The sequence below is a fragment of the Centruroides vittatus genome, unplaced genomic scaffold, assembly GCF_030686945.1.
Source record: "Centruroides vittatus isolate TY-2023 unplaced genomic scaffold, ASM3068694v2 contig_549, whole genome shotgun sequence".
Lineage (NCBI taxonomy): Eukaryota > Metazoa > Arthropoda > Arachnida > Scorpiones > Buthidae > Centruroides > Centruroides vittatus.
Genome location: NW_027122325.1, coordinates 1,441,485 through 1,462,737, shown reverse-complemented (window position 1 = coordinate 1,462,737; position 21,253 = coordinate 1,441,485). Strand labels below are relative to the sequence as shown.

The 21,253-nt window shown below is 30.1% G+C and overlaps 1 protein-coding gene across 1 annotated transcript in view; it reads right to left on the bottom strand.

Annotated features, from left to right (window-relative positions):
- LOC136978634 (nephrocystin-1-like) overlaps positions 1–21,032 on the bottom strand; it is a 42,888-nt gene extending 21,856 nt beyond the window's left edge. The window contains exons 1-9 of the mRNA XM_067274374.1: positions 20,975–21,032; positions 18,954–19,032; positions 18,775–18,869; positions 18,040–18,109; positions 8,000–8,024; positions 7,640–7,655; positions 5,651–5,684; positions 4,317–4,371; positions 3,719–3,813 (exon numbers count right to left, since the gene is read on the bottom strand). Coding sequence (XP_067130475.1) covers positions 3,719–3,813; positions 4,317–4,371; positions 5,651–5,684; positions 7,640–7,655; positions 8,000–8,024; positions 18,040–18,109; positions 18,775–18,869; positions 18,954–19,032; positions 20,975–21,018 — 513 coding nt within the window. The 5' untranslated portion in view covers positions 21,019–21,032. The remainder of the gene's footprint in view (positions 1–3,718; positions 3,814–4,316; positions 4,372–5,650; positions 5,685–7,639; positions 7,656–7,999; positions 8,025–18,039; positions 18,110–18,774; positions 18,870–18,953; positions 19,033–20,974) is intronic.
- Between the last annotated feature and the right edge of the window lie 221 nt (positions 21,033–21,253).

Here is a 21,253-nt window from a genome sequence, read left to right as displayed (position 1 = left end):
TAACTTTAAATGTTTAGTTAGATTATAATTATAATGCAATCTTTAAGTTAAATAATAACATAGGTAATTCTAATTAATTTATGTTAATATATTATAATAATGTAAGGGCAGATAATCAGTGGCTAAGTGGCTAAGTCTTACCAATTTTCTTATATAGGCTCTACATATCAGTCTGTAGTTATTTATAACTAATTTAATTATTCGTGTTAGTAAAATAGTGATTAAGTAATTAGAAGTAATCTAGTAGTTAGTTATTATTATCACAATCATGAATCACATATATTCATATCATATCTAAGATACTAATAATCATTAATTTATTTAACTAACTAAGTAGTCTGTTTCTCACTAATTTTCACAATAAAATTACCTTGCCTAGCCCACTAACCGCTTATTGAATAAAAGTTAAAAACTCTAACTTAATAGAATTAGAGTAGAAGTTATAAAATATTAGTCTTGACCGACCGTAAATTAGAATTATGCACCAGGACTAGGAGAGGAACTACTTATTTTATTTAGCGTGGAGACACTTTATTTAGTGAGAGCGGAAAGTCAACTGGCAATTAGATCAGGCAGAGGCAAAAGGGCGGGCGGTGTGGTGTCGAGAGGGGGTGTAGCCAGGGCCGTCTTTAGGGGAGGGCCTATGGGCCCGGGCCCCGTAGGCCTCCCTAAAGACGCACTGGCTACGGCACTGGCCTGGTTACATTATCTGAAAGTAATAAAGTTACAAAGAAAACAAATAGGTTACTTGAAATGAAGAACTATTAATAATACGATTGAAATTACTCCTCCAACACGTAGTGTGAAGTGTTGAGTACAGGGTGAAAAATTTCACTGGCTAAAAAAAACAATAAAAAATAAGGTCAACAGATTTTCTGGGATATGTTAAAAGGATATGTTAAAGGATAGCACGATATCCGTAAGCGGTCTCGCCCGTGCTAGCTACACCAGCGACCCCTAGGTCTATAATCTAGTATTGATTCTGTTTCTTCATGGGGGCTCCCAACATTCTTCTGGCCCAGGGCTCCTTACGGACCACTGGGCCAGAAGAACGGACGTCAACTCTCGCCGTCGAGCGTTAGTGCACGTAGCAAAGCAGCAACACTGACAACGTAGACTTTTGCGCCATTATTTAGAAAGTTAATTGAGTATTTGCGAATCCGCAGCGCTGGATCAGCACCTGGTGCTGGATCCAGCAGGCAGAAAAATGCGCTGGATCCAGCTGGATTGCTGGATGAGGGATCCAGCAATTGCAATCCCTAGTTGGCATGTTGTTGTTTGTTGTGTTTCTTTTTCCTGGTTTTATATTTTACTAATTCTACTTTTAATTTTATCTATATACATTTTAAATATATTATACTTCATATTTATTGTAATACAGTATATTTTTGCATTCATTTTTGTTTTGTTTCTGTGCACACCATAATCAGTTCTGAGTACATGATTATCTATATCCTGTGTGGTGAGTGATTGTTCATATTTATTGGTACATTTGATTTATAGTTGATTACTTTAGATACTTGCATAGGTTTAACATATTTTTTTATACTCTAGTCTAACTTCTTTTCTTTGTGTTGTAACATCTAAACAATTTATACTATTTTGTTTTTCTATTTCAAACTGTAAATTTTCCATAATTTGGTCTGCTTATATGATTATTAATTCTTCATTTGTTTTCTTTTTGTCAAAAATAAAGTAATTAAAAACGAAAATAGAAATAAACATTTTGATAATGATAAAAAAATGTGTGAAATTAAATTATATTCCTAAATTATTTGAAAGATTAAAGAAACTATTAAATAATAAAGTAAATTTAATACCCGAGAAAAATGATTTATTTAAAAAAATTTATATTATAGAAATAATGAAAAAACTAAAGTAATAGAAAAAAGTAGTAGATATATTCTTTTCAACGTATTTGTGAACTAGATAAAACATACATAGGTGAAACAAAAAGAAAACTTAAAATACGTTTAAATGAACATATCAGATCAATTGAAAAAAATTATGCAAATTCAGCAGTAGCCAAGTATTGTAACAGAGTAGAATGTGAAATTAATTTAAATATGATAAAAATAAAGAAAAAAGAAAGAAATGGATTTAAAAGACAACTATTTGAACATATTTATATAAAAAAACAAAGTAATAGAATTAATGATAATATAAATTATAAAAATCCATAAAGAAAAGTGGATAGATGCAAAAGAAAAACGGTTTATATTGGATCCATCAAAGAGCACAAGGCCTAATTTAAAAGTTAGATTCAAGACTTATAAACCTAATTTAGGAAGAGAAATTCACCAATCATGGAAAAGTTTCATTTATAGAGGGCATAATGGGTAGAAAAACATTTAAAACAAAAGTAACAGTGGAAAAGATAAAAGAAAGAAGAAATAAGAATATGAAAAGATGTCAAACCATCAGTGAGTAAAAAATTTTTTAACATTTTATACAAAACTTAAATTTTTAATAGTTTTAATATTTTATATGGGCATAAATTTAGCTCAAACTCTTCAAGCTTGGAATATATTATACAAAATAGCAACAAATTGAAAATTGAACCTTTGAAGAAATTCCAGGATAATTAACAGTAGAGCGTCGTTTATCTGAAAGCTGGTCAACCAAAACATCAGTTAACCGAAAGCTTTCCAGTCAGACTGTGTCATGCTGAATCGAATGTTTTTGATACTAGATTAACTTCTAAAGTATAATTTTTTGTTTTTATATTTTTCAATATATTTATTTTGTTTGTACAAAATAAGAAATAATTTTTAACAATACAATAGCCTCGATTATTATTATAAAAATTTTCGATTAGGTTAAAATCAGATGAAAATTCTACACAAAGCAACACACAATGGAGAAAAATTCAACACAAAGTGACACGCAACTGGAGAAAAATTTCAACATCAAATATGTTAATATATTTTTTCGTACATAATCGGTTATCCGAACAACCCCAATCCCCAATTGATTCAGATAAATGACGCTCTACTGCAATTGCAAATTTGATAATCAATTGCAATCTCTAATGTCTTCAATCTACTTAGGATCTTCCTCAGGATTCATTAAATTATCCTGGAATTTCTTTAAAGATTGCAATCGTTGCTATTTTGGGCATAAATTTAAAAAAGTTACGATAAGTATGTGACACACTGTTTTTTGGATGTTTTATGTCGGTATCAGTGTTGTATTAATATTGGACAGTAAAGAAAATGTAAGTAATTTTATCTTATGTGAAATATTGTCAGGTGTAATATCATTGTTTAAAAATTTTTTATACAATTGTTATAGAATATTGTAAACCTGCTAAAGAGTGGCCTACAGGCAGTGGCGTAGCGTAGTGGGGGCGGCAGGGGCGGCCTGCCCTGGGCGGCAAAATTTCACAATAAATAATAATATCTTGTAAAAATACCTAAATAAGGAAGCGGCGAAATTTTCCTCCGCCCGGGTGGCTGACACCCATGCTACGCCACTGCCTACAGGTCTGAAACACACAAAAGAGCATGCAGGTGAAAATAAATATATTCTGTTTTGACTAAGAATTCTGCTAATCAGAAACTACACCAGTACAATAAGTCCTATCTGTAAACAAGGTCCAAGTAGACAATATAGAAACAAAACAATAAAACAAGTAAAAAGAATTAATTTGTTAAATTATCTTTAATATTACAAAAATAGTTTTTTTTATTAAATTTTCAATTGCAAATATACTTACAGTTTTATTTGTATCATCCCATTCCAGATCAAGAAAAAATAATCCTGAAGAACTAAGTTTAGGATATAAAAATGCAGCTATACTATAAGCATCATCTATGAAATATAAATTCAAAACATGTGTAATTGAAAATTTGTAAATATACATTTAAAAAATTCCTAACATTACACAATTTATCATAATAATAATAAACTTTATTGCTTGAATTATAGAATTTTACAATTGGTGGTTATATATATATATGTAATAATTAATTTTAACATTAACTTGTGAGTGCTATGTTGGCCTTTCTTCATTACTAGACTTATTACACCATCACTCAACCTTGTTGAGTGACGTGTAATAAGTCTAGTAATGAAGAAAGGCCAACATAGACTCACAAGTTTATACCGAGACTAGACAAGAAGCATATAATAGTAATTAATTAACATGTTCATTATCAAGTTGAATCATTGAATATAAGTTGATAGATATCAAAAATACTCATATTAAATAAGTTTTACTTTAATACAAAATATAACTTTAAAGCTAAATTTTCTAAGAATAAAATTCTTAGAATAAAAAAAATTAGTATAAAAAATTATTTCTATTAAAATACCTTCATATTTCCTTAACAACATTGGTGAAGAATGATTTGCATTACTTATTTCTTCCTAAAAAAATAATTATTAATAAAAATTTTTATATCTCAACAAAAGCAAAATATTGTAAAAGATAAGTAATTCCTTTTTCCTGAAATTATAAATAAAACTAATTTGTTACAAGTAACAATTGTTACTCTTGAGAAGAAATTAGTTTTTTGTAAGCTCTCTGAGGGATGTCCAGAAAATAAAGAATGTTTGCATATAATATTCTGTACAGGTAAATTACTGCCATTGATTCAAGGTCAATTTGTTCTCTGTGTTAACTTAGCACATGTAAAGTTTCAATAATGGAAAGCTTCTTGTTACTGTTTTGTGAAGGGCTACAAATGTGTACAAAAATTGAAAATCCCACCAAATGCAAAGAGCGAAGTATTATTTGTTTTATAAATGCAAAGAAAGTTCATCCTACATAAAATTCATCAACAAATCATGGATATGTATGGAGATCACATTATGAACAAAGTAAGTGTGAGAAAATGGTGTTTAATGTTGAATCAAGAACGATAATGTGTGACCACACTCTACCACAGCCACTCAAGCTGTGCTCAAGCTGGGATGTTTTCAACCACCCACCATACAGTACTGACCTAGTCCCCAGTGATTTTCACCTCTTTTCCAAAAGAGTTTTTGGGTGGATTTGGAACATTTTAGAACAGATGAGAAATAAAAGAAGTTGTCACTAACCAACTGAAAGAACTAGCAGTGGAAGTTTATGACAAAGGAGTCCAAAAACTAGTGATACTATGACAAGTGCTTTAATCATAATGGTGATTATGTAGTAAAGTAACTGATCTTATACTAATTACTCAATAAAAATTTTTCCTATCATTATGTTTTCTTCCTTTTTTATAGCCAAATGTTGTTTATTTTCTGAATCCCTTTATAATCTGTCAACCATATCTATCTATATAGGAAGAAACTAGATCAGACATGGCTAAAGTACGGCCCACGAGAAGCTTTTTATGCAGCTTATATACATGTACAATCATTTAATAGTACTGTAATAATAATAATAATAAACTGAATCCAAATTCTTTAATCAAAATGCAATTTTCAATTTTTAATCCCTACTAAAGACATCATGTTGTAAGTCTTTAAAACATAAATTATGTTTAAAATATTAAATCATGCTCTTTATAAAATTTTGTATTTATTGAATGATAAATGAGAAAATTTTAAAGAAAAATATTTTAATAAATATTCATTATTAATCATATTAAATTATATTTATGTATCACTTTTAATTAATAAGAATAAATTAGTTCATAAAAATTGTATAAATATTTACCTGTAGATTATCTTTATCACATTTTAAAATATCCCTATTAAAGTATAAAAATTTCATATTTAAATATATAAACCATATTTAGATTAGCAATTAATTACACTTAAACTTTATTTTTATATCATTTTATAATATTTAATTTAGCATTTTGTTTAGTTTTGTTATAATGGATTTTATATCCTTTAATTTTAACTGTTATTCTTTTATCAGTTAATATATTTGGCAAAGTTGCTCTCTTAATTCTAAGAAGAAAAACTTTTCTGAAAAATTGAAGATGAGGATATAAAAAGGTTAAGGCCGTGACTCCACTAGCGCGTAAAAGGGCCGTAAAACCCCTCACTGTAAAAGCTTTTAATCACGTGACCATGATATTTTACGCCTGAGCAATTCGTAAAACCAACGTAAAAGCGAGTTGAGCAGTGTTCAACTCGCTTTTACGTTGGTTTTACGAATTGCTCAGGCGTAAAATATCATGGTCACGTGATTAAAAGCTTTTACGAGTGAGGGGTTTTACGGCCCTTTTACGGCTAGTGGAGTCGCGGCCTAAAAGGTGATCTATGGAACCACTCTGTCTTGATCTCTGAGAATGCTGTACTTGCAATATCACTGAAGCTGGGTACCAATTTAACATGATTTGAACACAGATTGATTATAAATTTGAAATGAGCATGTGCAAATTGAGGCACTTCCTTTTCTCTAAAGTACAGCATGACTATTGTGAAGTGAACATATAGAAGTTAGTTAAACTATTCTGCTATGATTTGAAAGAGGTTTCCAAAAATGCTAGTAATTTCTAGTTGTTTTCCATACATCAAAGGAGATAGTCTCAAGAAATGATTACATATTTAATTTTATTAAACTTAAACAGGGTGTTTAGAAAGTCACCATGCACTTTTCTAATAATATTTTTGTAATACATTCATATAATACATATTTAATCATAATCCACCAGATTTTTATCTATGGGGAGCAGCAAAATCTGCAGTGTATCGAGATTGTCCACACACACTGAATGACCCAAAAGCAGAGATAACAGCATTCATTCAGTCTTCAAGTGAGCATAGCAGTGTTTAGAAACAAAATAAGAAGGATCCAAGCCTGTAGTCTCTTTCAACATTGTATATAATTGTCATTCATATTTACCTCCCATATTCTATATTGAAACATGTCTGTTAATAAATATATAAGTGCACAGTGACTTTCCAAACACCCTGTAAAAATCAAGTTGCTTTGTTTATTGGTTGACATCCACTTCTAGCACAATAAGTAACAATAATTTTGGAGTATCCACAGTCATTTATTTAAGAGTGAGATTTACCCACCAATCTGTTATTTGGTTATATTTCTTCTTTTTCTCAAGTTCACTAGTACATTGCCTTATGACAAAATTTATCATCATAAGACAACAACTACACTGCTAAAGCTTTCCACTTTCACTCTGCTCATCAAACAGTCCTTGTTTTACTTTCTCATGAAAAAATAGAAATATTGACCAGAGAAATATCCTGTTAGGTAGGTAAATAATGTGTATTTAACTACTAAATAAATGTTAGTACTAAGTAATACATGATTTTCATGTAATACTTAGTAAGTTCTCCTTGTAAGTTAAACCAAAGCTTCAGAGCTAATTCAATTTCTCTCACAAATCATGTTCTCATTGTTTTTTCCTGCATTTATTATTTCAGTATAAATATATTTGTTATAGAAATGAAAAAAGAAGTAACACTAATAGCAATTCAAACCAAAAAAATTATTGTTATCTAAATTTTTCAGAATTTATTCATTTTGTTCTTTAATTTTTGGAAATCAATGAGGTATGTTCATTCAGTAATCTAAGCGATAACTAAGCAAAAATACATAAACTAATTATAAAAAAATGAAAAACCTTAATTATATAAAATTCATTGAGAAAACTTAACTACATATAATATTTTTAATGAACTAATAAAATTAAATAGTTATATCTTAAAAAATTTAAAATTTTATGCATACCTTGGACTATCAGCATCTAATAAAACAATAAGAAAAGATTCAGTTTTAAATTAAAAACTTATTAAATGCTAAATTAATACAAAATACCATCTATATTGAACAAGTACAGTCAATTCAGAAGTATAACATAAGAAAATATCAAAATCTAAAACGTTTTTTTAAATCCTTTATCCAAAACATAAGAACATTCAAAAATTATTATTTTTTGTGTAGTATTATTAAGTTATTTAGAATTATATATTTTTTCTACTGCACATTACATTTTTAATTTGTTACAATATAACAAGATAGCATACTTAAAAACATTTTAATACAAATACATTAAAATTTTATTAAATTAAAATGTAAATTAAAACTTACCTTCTCTTGATGATTTTGTGTGTAACTAAAAAAAAAATAATCATTTTAATAGCATATAACATAATTTACATATAATGCAAAATTCCTCATTTTAACTCCTTTCTCTCCCTTTAACAATAGTTTCAATTCACATTCCTGTCACTATACAGTAGAGTCCCGTACAACGTGGGGGATTCGTTACACATTATAGGAAATCGTGTTATCGAAACCTGCATTATCACACAATTTATGAAAGTTTAAACCTTGGCCTATAAGTTGAAAAAAGTATACCTCTGATCGACAAAATTTGAGAGTTGTTGCTTGCATTATTTGCACGTTGTATGGTACTCTACTGCATATAAAATTATCATTCTAATTAACATTCTTCTTTTGTAAATACTTCAAATCACAGTATTTGAGTTATAAGATTATTCTGCAACTGTTATAAGTAATAAAATTAATCAATATATTAAAAATATTGATAATATTTTTAATATATATTAAAAATAACACATATTACTGAAATTAAATAATATCTGAAATATTATAACCAACCCTTGGATTTATATATGAACTAGACCACCCAGGACTCATTGGATCACACACTAAAATTTATAAAAAATAGAAAATACTGTAATAGTAGTGTTTTATGGATGAGTAATGCCTCTGCATATCTTCTTGTTTTATAGATTTTCCCTTGAAATAAACCGTGTTCATCTCAGACTTAAGCCTTGGTCCACAAGACAAAGTGAGAGTCAATGCCATAACATGGCTTGAAGAGCTTTTTGAAATGTATGCAAGTGACACTATATGAACTCATAGCCTGAGCATTAGAGATAATGCTCATATTCAGCTATTAAATATTTGTTCTTATATTTTTATTATTTTTTTTATTTATGTTTTACACATATATCTTTATATTTTCATTTATTCATAACTTCAAATGTCTGGCTATCGACATTTGAAATATTTATTCCAGAATGCTTTAAAAATTTTTGTTCTATACAAATGCAACCAACATTCAATTTGTATTTTTTCCTGAAGAAAGTCAGAACAATATGAGTGCATATTGGTTAAAGAATTTAAAAGTGTACAGGTAATAAACAGACAGCCATCCTATTTTATATATATGTTAGTCAAAACCCGTTTTTAGTTAGAATGTGTTTCAACTAGTTGAAACTAGTTTATACTGGATGTCTTTGTTAAAACCCGTTTTGTCTAGTTAAAACTAGTTTTAACTCAAATTCATTTTTGACTAGCAGTAAATTCTAGTTATAACAAAGACATCCAGTATAAACTAGTTTCAACTAGTTAAAACGCATTCTAACTAAAAACTGATTTTGACTGCAACATATAGAGTGATTCGGGGTAAGATGATAAGCGGGGGAAAGATGCCTACTTTTTGATATTTTCAAACGGCTGACGTCAGATATTGTCATGTGTTTGTATGATGAATCGATTGGGCCAATATTGAATGCGGAAACCTGTAGTTGACTACCGTTACCTCATTTTCTACATCTGAGAAGAATAAAAGCAAGATAAGAACAAAGTTTTTGTTGTGAAATGTTTCTAGAATCATTTTAAAACTAAAAGTTAAAATAGAATTTATTAAAAATTGCGAAAAACAATTAATGTGTGATGTAGTTAAGGTTCTAAAGTTTCCATTGTGAGCTACCGCCGATCCTGATCGGACACGCTGGAACACGTGACTCCGCTAGGCACCTTACCCTGACAAATGGGAAAGATGCCACATTTTTCTTGGATAACATGCCTATTTTTAATAAATTTTTGTTTTTTCGTTTTATTGCAGGATATGCATAGAAATTATATAAGGATTTCTCGAAAAGGTTTTTGGACTGAAAAGAGCTTTCAGCTAGCTATAGAGCACATTAGAACGGGCAGAAACTTAACAATACTTATACTGTGCTGTTATACTTACTATGAAGTACTTTGTACTACATATGCAATAAATTAAATTTGGTTAAGATATTCAAAAATTAATTTTATGCAATTATATTTGTTGTCTTACCCTAATGGCATTTGGCATCTCACCCGGATACTTGGGGTGAGATGCCTAAAATGCCAGACAGTAAAAAAGTCGTCATTGCAAACACAATATACAATTATTTTTCATATACTCCAAAGTTTTATTTGAAAAACATGCTCACGAATATGATATTTTCGTTAGAGGCCTCCAAAACCCAAATTATCATTATAATTTCTTTCATAAGCAAAATATTAGGCATCTTTCCCCGAATCACTATACATAACTTTATTTATTTCCCCCAAACATATTTATGTAGCTAAAATTAATTTTAACTAATGTTAAAAGTTAAAACTAGTTTTATCTAAAATCAAAACATGTACAGCAGTAAATTAACTAGGCAAAACGGGTTTTAACAAAGACATCCAGTATAAACTGGTTTCAACTAGTTAAAACGCGTTCTAACTAAAACGGGTTTTGACTGTAACATATATATATATATATATATATTATATATAATAATAAATTTTAAATAATATTTTAGAACTCATATTATCTAATAGTATAATAGAACAGCTGTTAATAAGCAAATTCAGGGTATATGTTATGGAGCATCAGAATGAGAAGCAAAATAAGGTCTGTATAACAATCTTATTCCAAAAATAAAAATAACTGGCATTTTTTTAATTTGTAGTAGGCATTCTCTTTCTGAAATATATACAGTAAAACTTCTCTAACTCAAATGTCTGTAACTCGAATATTTCTTTAACTCGAAGAAAACAAATCACTCAGTAGGTCTCAATAGAATAGCATAGGGATTTAATGCCTCTAACTTGAATTTCTTAAGTCAAATTTTCTCCAAGTTGAAGTTTTTCATAGTCCCTGACACTGATTTATGTTACTTTCAACTTCCCTGACTGAAATTTTAATATTTATTCTATTCAAAATGATCCTAATTATCCACGAAATTTTCAGACAGTTAGTTGTATCTACTCTCCAACATCAATTTTCAGACAACATTCCAGTCCAATGCAAGAGGTCCTCTCACTTTATCTGAATAAGATGTACCTGCAAAACTGTTCAATTCCATTAATTACATTGAACATTTTGCTGAAAAGCATTACACAAGTTGTTTAAAACCAAAAGAAAAATATCAAAGATTCTTTATATAATGCAAGAGAGGTAAAAATACAAATCTATTCAGAATCAGCATTTTTATTCTTTTTCTCTAACTTGAATTGTCTGTAACTTGAAGTTTCTCCTATCCCTTGGAGCTTCAAGTTAGAGAAGTTTTACTGTATCATGCATTTTTTCTACATATTTACACATACTGTACATATACATTACAAAATCCCATGTTTAAAAAATTTTAGCAATGAGTTGCATAACTTTCCCAACAAAAAAACATTTAAAATTGCACATGGTGCCATCCATTACAAGATTTTATTAAAAAACTTTTTATATTATTAATGAGAAAATCTTCATTAAGTATTAAGTCTAACCTTACTTGAGCTATGACACATGACCTCCTATCTATCTCATCATCCACATCTATCTATCTATCTGATCATATATACATATGATCAACAAAATTATTTAGTAAAATTAATACACAAAAACAATCTCAATAGCAATTTTATGCTTGGTTCCAAGGAACATACAATAGACAAAAATTAACATTTAAATATATTTTTAGCAAACTGAAAATGCTAGTGATAATTTTAAATGTGACAAGATTTTATTCAACTTAATGTTTTCAGGACAGTCTGCCTGTCTTCAGGTTTTGTGGCCCATGTTTAAACCAATGTGATTTGTTCATAAAGTAAAGTAAAAAAATCCATAACAAACATGCTATTTACTAAAATAAAAAATGTACATAATTCATTAGTTAATTAAAATTATATACTTAATTGAAGCAGAATGTTAGTGAAGCATCTTCTATGTGGCTTATAATATTGCATTTCATCTAAAAATTTGATTGATTGATTGATTTTGATAAAACTTTGCCATTTTCCATTTATTGTTATGAGAATTCCAAAAATGTAATGAAAAATGGAAGTACTGTACATGACTTAATTTTCAAGATAAAAGGTTGTAGCATGAGTATGTGTGACAAAGCAATATTGCAAAAATCACATGAATTTGACAGGTGATGTCCTTATAGAATTGAGTTTGTTCTCAATATTTAATGGGCTGATTTTGATGAAACTTTGTTATTTTCCATTAGGAATCCAACATTGCATTGAGGCATCCAAAAATGTAATGAAGGTCCATTTATATGTAAAAAATATGGGTCCTTGACTTTATTTTTGATACACAGTGTAGTCAAAGTGACAATGTCTGTGCTTTCTGGCACAATTGAGTATGCCTAATGGAATTTAGGAAAGAAAAATAAAAAACAGCATTGCATACACTTAATAGAAAATAAGTGCAAAAAATGAAAAAAACACAAGAATTGAATTGCCTCTTCATGTCAAGCAGAGTCATGGAAAAGCAGGGGCAGCAGGGGTATGTGCCCAAGACGTCATGATGATGAGGTACCAAAATTTCAAAATTGTTACTTGGGCAAACTAATAAATTCATAGAAAACTGTCACACAGGAGTATGAAAAATTATATTACAAAATATAATATGCATTATATTAATAAAATATGATTTTCAATTTTTAAATTTGTAACAGACTAATGAAAGGCTTATCCAAAAGGCACCATATTCAAGTTTGCCAAATGCTCTAACCACATATATAGGTACAAGGACAACCTATTTTGTGGAGGTAAGTGCAGAGTTTGCCTGTCCACAACTGTCATGTACAAGGATCACCTCTTCTGTCCCCAATTGTAAGGATCATTTCTTTCTTTTTGGCTCTGCTCAATTCTATCATGTTACAACAAAGCAGTATTTGGTTAAATCACACAATTTATAAAGAAATTTAAAAACGATTATCAAGGAATACTGATATCAAGAGTACAAAACCGGGGTTTGGGAATGAATAAAAAACACGTGAAAAACAAAAGGTTTTTCATGCATTTTTTTATTCATGCAAAATCATGCAAAAATAGAGTGAATATTTGAAAAAATATGGTACAGTAGAGAGTCATAAATCGGCACCCTGGTAATCGGAACCGCCGGTAATCGGCACGATTTTCAGTCGGACTGTGTCGTGCTGAATCGAACGTTTTTGATACTAAATTTACTTCTAAAGTATAATTTTCATGTTTTTATATTCTTCAATATATTTATTTTGTTTGTACAAAATAAAGAAATAATTTTTAACGATACGATAGCCTCGATTATTATCATAAGAATTTTCGTTAGGCTTAAAATCGACGAAAATTCAACACGAAGCGACACGCAACGGAGAAAAATTCAACACAAAGCGACACGCAACAAAGAAAAATTTGAACATCGAACAGGTTAATATATTTTTTCGTACATAGACCATAATCGGAACAAATCCCTAATCTGAACAACCCCAGTCCCCAATTGATTCCGATTTTCGGTTCTCTACTGTACTCTAAATGATAATTACAGGTATCCCTCGTATAACACAGTAGTTACATTTCGAAAAAGTGCAGTGTTATGGGAATCTGTATTGTACCAAACAAAGGATGGACTACATTAAAACATAGGGTTACGTTCCAGAAGTTAACAAAAGTATACTATCGTTTTTTGTTACTAATAGAAATTTGTTTATTAAAGCAATCAATAATTAATTGACAATCACAATTAAAAGTACTGTATTATGTGTTAACATTAATTTTAGTTAAGTGAGGGGGTTTTCTTTCTATAAAGTATTGTCATCTGAGCTTTTCTGTTGATCTTGATGAGAAATATCAGCAATCAGTGGTGATATTCAGGGGTTCGCACAGGTTCGGCTGAACCCGTTGTTAAAATTTTCAGTTTTTCCGAATGGGTTCGCCCAAACCCGTTGGTAAAATTTTCAGTTTTCCGAACCTTGTTAAACACACACAACATTTCTCGGTGGTTTTGTTTTTTTTAAAAAATATATTAAAATATACATATTATACTCTGTAATAATACTAAACTAGAGCCTTATACCCCGTTCGCACCGAGCATTTCAATCTAGATTGTGAGCAAGGTCGGGGACTATGTCTTGGTGCGATCTCTCTCGACCATTTCAATCTCGACTGAAACAAGGTTTAATCACGATCAATTGAAGAGAGTTCTTGAAACTAGATCCAGTCATAAGAGAGATCCCACAATCTCACGCACGCAAGATAATACAAGATGGCTGTGGAACACGTGTCGGGCTATGGACAGCGAAATAAAAAGGATATTGTATTTCGAGAGATGATGACATCTGTCTATTATCAGCAGTGCCATTCGGGGTAAAAAATTTTTCTGCCTAAAAAAAGGTCTACAGCACTAATATACTATTGTTACCTGGTCTTCACCCAGGGCTCATTACATTCCAAATACGCCACTGATTATTATATATATCACAAGGAAAAGTATTGTATTTATTTCTAGCCAAAACTTCCATTTCGTTTGTCAGTGATTGTCAGGGAAAAATTTTCTGCTAGCGAACCCTTTGTTAACTATTTCGAATATCACCACTGTCAGCAATGTCATCATTTTTTTTATTTTTAGCATAAAAATTTTTTATGTATGATAAAATAAGAAGTAACGATATGTTATTAATCAAAAATTTGTTCTAGCAGTTCACATTTGTTCAATCAAGGACCAACCAATTTATTTTCCAGAATTTGTGTTTGAATACTGAATTGTTCGAGTACTGAGATACTGCTGAATTTTGTTAATCATTTTTAGAAATACAGGTAGGCCTCCTACAAGGTACCTTTACAATGCGGTACTTTTACATCGCAGTTTAAGGTATTTAGAAATGAATTATCTTTCACATAACAGAAAAATCGCAACGGATCACATAAATGCAGTGGCCAAAACTTGATGAAACAAGCTCAGATCTTGAAATAAGGCCAGTCAAACATTCTCGAACAACTATAATTAGTGACGATGAGGACTGAATTTGTGAGCATAACATTATGTTTCTTTTTAATTTTGACTTGAAATCATAATCTTTTTAGTTTTTATATGATGTTGAATTTTATTTAAGCTTTTTATGTATGTAAATTTAAAAAATGATGAAAATGTTACACCATAAAAGGCAGTTTTTCTCTTTTTAGAACTGAATCCCAGTTTTTGTATTAAGTTGGTGTCTCCTATAATGCGATTTCCCACAACGCGGTATTTTCAAGGAACGTATCTACCACGTTGTAGGAAGCCGACCTGTAATTATTTACCTAGAGTTAAAAAAAAGTTTAATAACCACTTAGCTAAACATGTTTAAATAAAGTTTACTAAATACAAAAATTAATGTATAAAACTAAGCACAGTGACAGTCTTAAGGGCTAAAGTCTGAAAGCAATGACATGCCACTTGGATGATAGGAAAGCTAGGACAAGGAAGAAACAATTGCCCTGTCAGTTTTCATAAAAGTAAACCTAGCATGAGGCACAAAACCAATTGAAAATTTCAATATTCTAAAACCCATGGGCAAATTTTAGACAGAATGCATGCTTACTTGAATTTTAAAAAATATTGAATAACGGAGTTTGCACTTAAAAGTCGTGAAATTTTGAATGAAGAATTTCTCAAATTCTCAAACCATGTTGTAGAAGTAGCCTTGTACACAGGATACCTCTATGTCAGAAAAAAAATATATATGACTAACATAAGTGACTTTTGTTTAACATAAGCTAATTTTATAAAAATGGAAAACTTATTTTTCAATCAATTCTTGTAATTTCATCCAATATTAATACATATGTTTTCTAAAAATAATATACTTCAGTACTTTTTCCAGAAATACCACTACTATGAACTGTCACAAACAAAACCTTTTTTACCAGTATTGAACTAAACAAATCTTCCAAGCATTTTCGGCCTTCACCAAGGCCTGCTTCAGGTGCTGAACTAAACTGGCTTCCTACTTGGACCGTTAGAATGATGCTGTTAGATTTTAAACGTTGTATATATCACATTTCACCCCTCTGCCTGGCTCCGTTCGAATTCCTCGAACAGGTATCTCCACACATGCGCGATAGTCTCACCTTCATTTCTTAGATGTCAACATGCATCTCGTTGGGGCAAAATAGAAATGAACATTTATTACAAACCTGGCCACATTTTACTATTTATCCCTGCAAACTTGTCTAGCCCCTTTTCGTATAAAATCGCAGCCTTCTGGGCCCTAACCAGACAAGCCTTTATTCATCACACCAACAGGCACGACACCCTACTAGAGCTTCAACGTAAAGAAAATATAGGCTGTTGAACATGGCTTCAAAAGAGATATGGTTCACAATTTGGCCCGTGCCTACACCAACCAACTTCCCCTATGCAGCGTTTCTAACACCTGGTCTACGTCTAACAGTAGCCAGCAGCCAATTACAGGTTATAGGCACACAGTCGTCCAGTTCAATCAACATTTGAACTCCTTATACAGGGAGACTGCAAACCAGAATGGCACAGAGATCACGTACAGGAGATCTGGCACAATATACAAGCTGTTATGCAATGCAAAAGATAAAATAGATCTTAGCAGAGCCCCAGGGGTTTACTCCATTCCCCTCAGGGATGATAGGTTCCAAAGGAACTTAATTTATATTGGCTCAACCATACATTCAACTCAAAAAAGGATACGTGAACATCAATCCAACGTTACAAACAACAGGCACGCCAGCACCTTGTCAGCATACGCCACTGACCCGGAAGTTTGGGCGGACTTCCAGTACACCAGATTAATTAGACAGGCTTTTCAAATCGATCATATTTGTCACCTGGAGGCCTTGGAGATTTATAAAGTCAACTTAAGAGGCAACTGTATTAACTTTAAAGATGGTGAGACTATCGTGCATGCGTGGAGATACCTGTTTGAGGAATTCAAACTGAGCCAGGCAGAGGGGTGAAATGTGATATTGTGGTGTGACGGGTTAAAGAAAACCACATTATATGAATAATATTACGGATACACGCGTATTACAAATAAGTGATAGTAATAACAATTTTATTCGTTTGTCGACGTAAATTACAAAAGCTAAGCTGATTATTATTTTCTTTTGTCCACAATGCGTGTAGTACGGATTGAACATTCAAACCCCAAAAGCGGTTGGTTCACAATCGGTTTTAATCGCGTTACAGTACTAATTAAACCTACTTAAATTAGACTATGACTAATGTTAGTTAGATTTAAAAAAAAAAGGAAGTATAGGATAGTTGTGTTATAAGAAAACCCCTCTTCTTTGTTTGGCGAGTTAAGAAGTCTATTACGATTAACAAAGGACATAAACTGACCACGTGGAACTCCTTCGGTGGGACGAAACATCCAAATAAAAAAAAAAAAAACTACTTTATCTCTTGAATACTCCAGTCCTCGAACACAACTCTGGATCTCCCTCTCTTGTTCTTTTCTTTTTCGGTGGCTTTCTCCCTCTATGCACATGTTCCTCCTCTCGTAGTCCTCCCTCAAATGCCGAAAATCCTCTTTCTCACCTTTGACACGAGGTGGGTGACCTCGCACTCGCCCAAAACTCACCACGAGAAAAATATTTTAGAAAATGAGTAAAAAATTATAAACGATAGGATTAGTGGAAACAATGCTAACCGTTAACTTATAAAATATGATAATATATACATAATTACATGGGGGCTTTACCCACCACAATATATACAACGTTTAAAATCTAACAGCATCATTCTAACGGTCCAAGTAGGAAGCCAGTTTAGTTCTGCATCTGAAGCAGGCCTTGGTAAAGGCCAAAAACATTTGGAAGATTTGTTTAGTTCAATACTGGTAAAAAAGGTTTTGTTTGTGATAGTTCATTTCTCACTCCAGTATTTCTGATTAGATGACTGTATTACTACTATATTATCAATATTATAAAATTTATAAAAATTTTTATAAATTTATTATAATATTTATTATTATATTTTAATATTATTTATAAAATTAAAAATATTTTTCAGAAATATTTAGTTTTGTAAAGTTTATTACTTTCAAAATGTTTTTTTCATAACTATACTTTTTGTAGTATACCTTAAGGTAAGTTGAAGGCACTAAACCAGTTTCTCCTTCCTCATTTTCAGCTATCCACCATCCATCTTTTCTGAAATGCAAATACAGTTTTTAATAAGTATATTTTCTTTTAAACATATATCATCATTTTAAGTATTAGTTAAAACTTCTGACTTAGATTAAACAAAATTATTGTTGTTAATTTATTTTATATTGTTATCACTTGAACCACTCAATTTTCATTAAAAATAAGTAAATTTTAAAATTATATCTTTGTCAACTATTAGTTCATTAATTCAATAATTGAAAAGCTTATTTCCAAATAGACATAAGTACTAAATTCATGATATTTGAACTGACTCTATAATATTAATCATTGCACGTTCTACTGTTTGTGTAATAAGTTCAAATGTCAAATAAGTCCATATACAATAAGAAAAATAGCCTCTAATTAACATTTTCTTTACAGACATATATTCCTTTTACTGTAGTTCCAAATGAATGTACAAAACTGTGCATTCCAATTTAGAATGTTGCTGACCTGAAGCAAATCTTGTGTAAAATCTTGTGTAACATTTGTAGAATTTACATTGTTATTTTTTGGAATAATCTAGAATTTTATTGGTGTCCTCTTAGTTATATAGTTATATACAACTAAATAAAATAAAATAAAAATTGAAAATTTTCAATTTTTATTTAATTTTATTTATGTTGCTCTTATATGATATATTTGAATTTTATAAAATAAATAATTACCTTTTTGTAATAATAGATAAAATATCTCCAACTTTTAGATTTAAATCACCTGGTTCCTGAGCAGCAAATTCTCCAACTGCCTCATAAATTGATGACTAAAATTGTTTTCAAAATAAAATAATAAAGTATATGTTTATAATAGCAAGTTAAAATCAAGAATCCATAAGAATAAATCATGCCTCCTCATCATCATCATCATCGTCGTCGTCGTCGTCGTCGTCGTCGTCATCATCTGTATATTCCTCATCACTTTCTGATCTACAAAAAACAAAAATAATTAATAAATATTTATATACCATAATAATTACAAAATATGATTAAAACTTCATTTGTTTAGTCTAATACATATATGTATATAGTGACTCAAAAAAGTCTGCATATAGCAGTTAATAATTTTTAAAATGTTCCAGAAGACCTTGATGTTATTCATTACTCCATTTTTTGTGTTTAATAAATTGCTTAATTTATTGTTTATGAATATACAAACTTTTTAAAATAATGAGCATTGTATATAAACATGTCAAACATAAAACAAATCTGCTTATAAAATGAGTGCCAAAAAAGTCTGTGTACAAGTAGATCCTTTTTCAAACTTGCATCATAAAATACCTCATAAAATACCATAAGAAGTTTCAAATTTATCGATTACTAGCCATTATGCATTATAAATTTTATAAATTAGGTCAATTATGTAAGTATTTTTTGTTCTTGTTAAAATTACAATGTCACATAAACAAAATATTGATACTTTGAAATCTGGATGTGAATTATCACTAAATATGTGTCAATTAATGGTAAAACTTCATAATGAAAGAAAGACGCTTCATGAGATAGGAAATGTTATTGCAAAAGCCCATTCCAACATTCAAAGTGTAACTGATAACTTTAAAGCAACAGGTAATCTACTCAAAATGTAGATCTGGAAGACCAAAAATATTCACACCTTGAGAAAACTGAAAAATTATAAAGAAAGTAAAAATAAATCCACATATAAATGCAACAAAAATTGCAGCAGAAATTGCTACCTCTGAAATAAATAAAAAATTTAGTACAGAAACAATATGTAATATTTTAATAAGGTTGATTATCATGGATGTACGTACTGCCAGATGGAAGCCATTGATTTGTACAGTCAACAGAAAGAAGCACTTAGAATTTGTATGTGAATATGTAGGCAAATTAGAAGAATTTTTGAAGTGCATGTTATTCAGTGACAAAAGTAAATTTAATATATTTGGCTCTGATGAAAGAGAATATGTGGCAAAAACAACACAGAATTTCAAGCAAAGAATACAAGTGCCGCTGTTAAATATGGGGGTAGTAATATGATGATGTGGAGATGTATGACAACTGGTGGAGTTGAAACATTAAAATTAATCAACAGTAGAATGAATAGATATGATTATTTAAATAAAAGCAGTCACAGAAACTGGGATTAGAGAATAACTTATATTCCAACAGAACAATGATCCCAAGCATTCTTCACTATATAGTTCAAAGACAACAGTGTACATCTCCACAATCGTAACCCCCGTAGAACATTTGCAGAATTTATTAGAACGATGAATACGCAACCATAATATTATATCTAAAGGTTGCTTTGCAAGAAAAATGTAGTATAAAAGAAAGTAAAAATAAACCCAAATGTAATTGCAACAAAAATAGCAGCAGAAATTGCTAAATCTGAAAATAAATAGTACAGAAAAAATATGCAATATTTTAAAAAGGGCTAGTTTATTCAAAATTCTATTAAGAGAAGACAATACTTCAAAATTAGTTTCATCAATGAGACAGAAGTTATTAGGCAAAAAGGATTTGCTACAGAATAATAGCATGAATTTGGTCTAAAGTTTGTATTTTATGTAGACTTTTTTGTTTTAAATTTGTGTAACTTATTGTTATTCATCATCTTATGTATAGTATTACTTTCTTCTTTAATTTATTTCTATATAATGCACACCTAGACGGTGTTCTAAAATATGTTTTGCGTCTCAAAGGACAATTGTAACACAGCCTACGTGATTGTAAGCACGCGTTTTCGAGTCACGTGTTTGAAATCGAAAACCATTTTTTTAAATAAAAGCATTTGTAATATATATACAATATTTTTAATTTGTTATTTGTAATATATTACACGAATTAATTTATTATGCATTATATTATATAAAATGATTAATATATATATATATATAAAACTAACAAATGTTCCACTTCCTTCGGTTCATCATTCACAGGTGCCGCCATGACGTAAACAGCGCTGCCTAGCCGTCACTACCATTAATTCTAAATTATGCCGCTGCAGAAAACAGCGCCAATAGCCGGAACACGTTTTGTGATATTTTCTGGTCATAATTACAAATTATGTATGTTTTTTTTTCGTAATTAGTATTGGTTAAAAATGAAAATAAGTTAAATTTTTATATAGACACCTTACTTATAAATGAATAATTTCTCCATTAAAAAAAAATCGATGATGTTA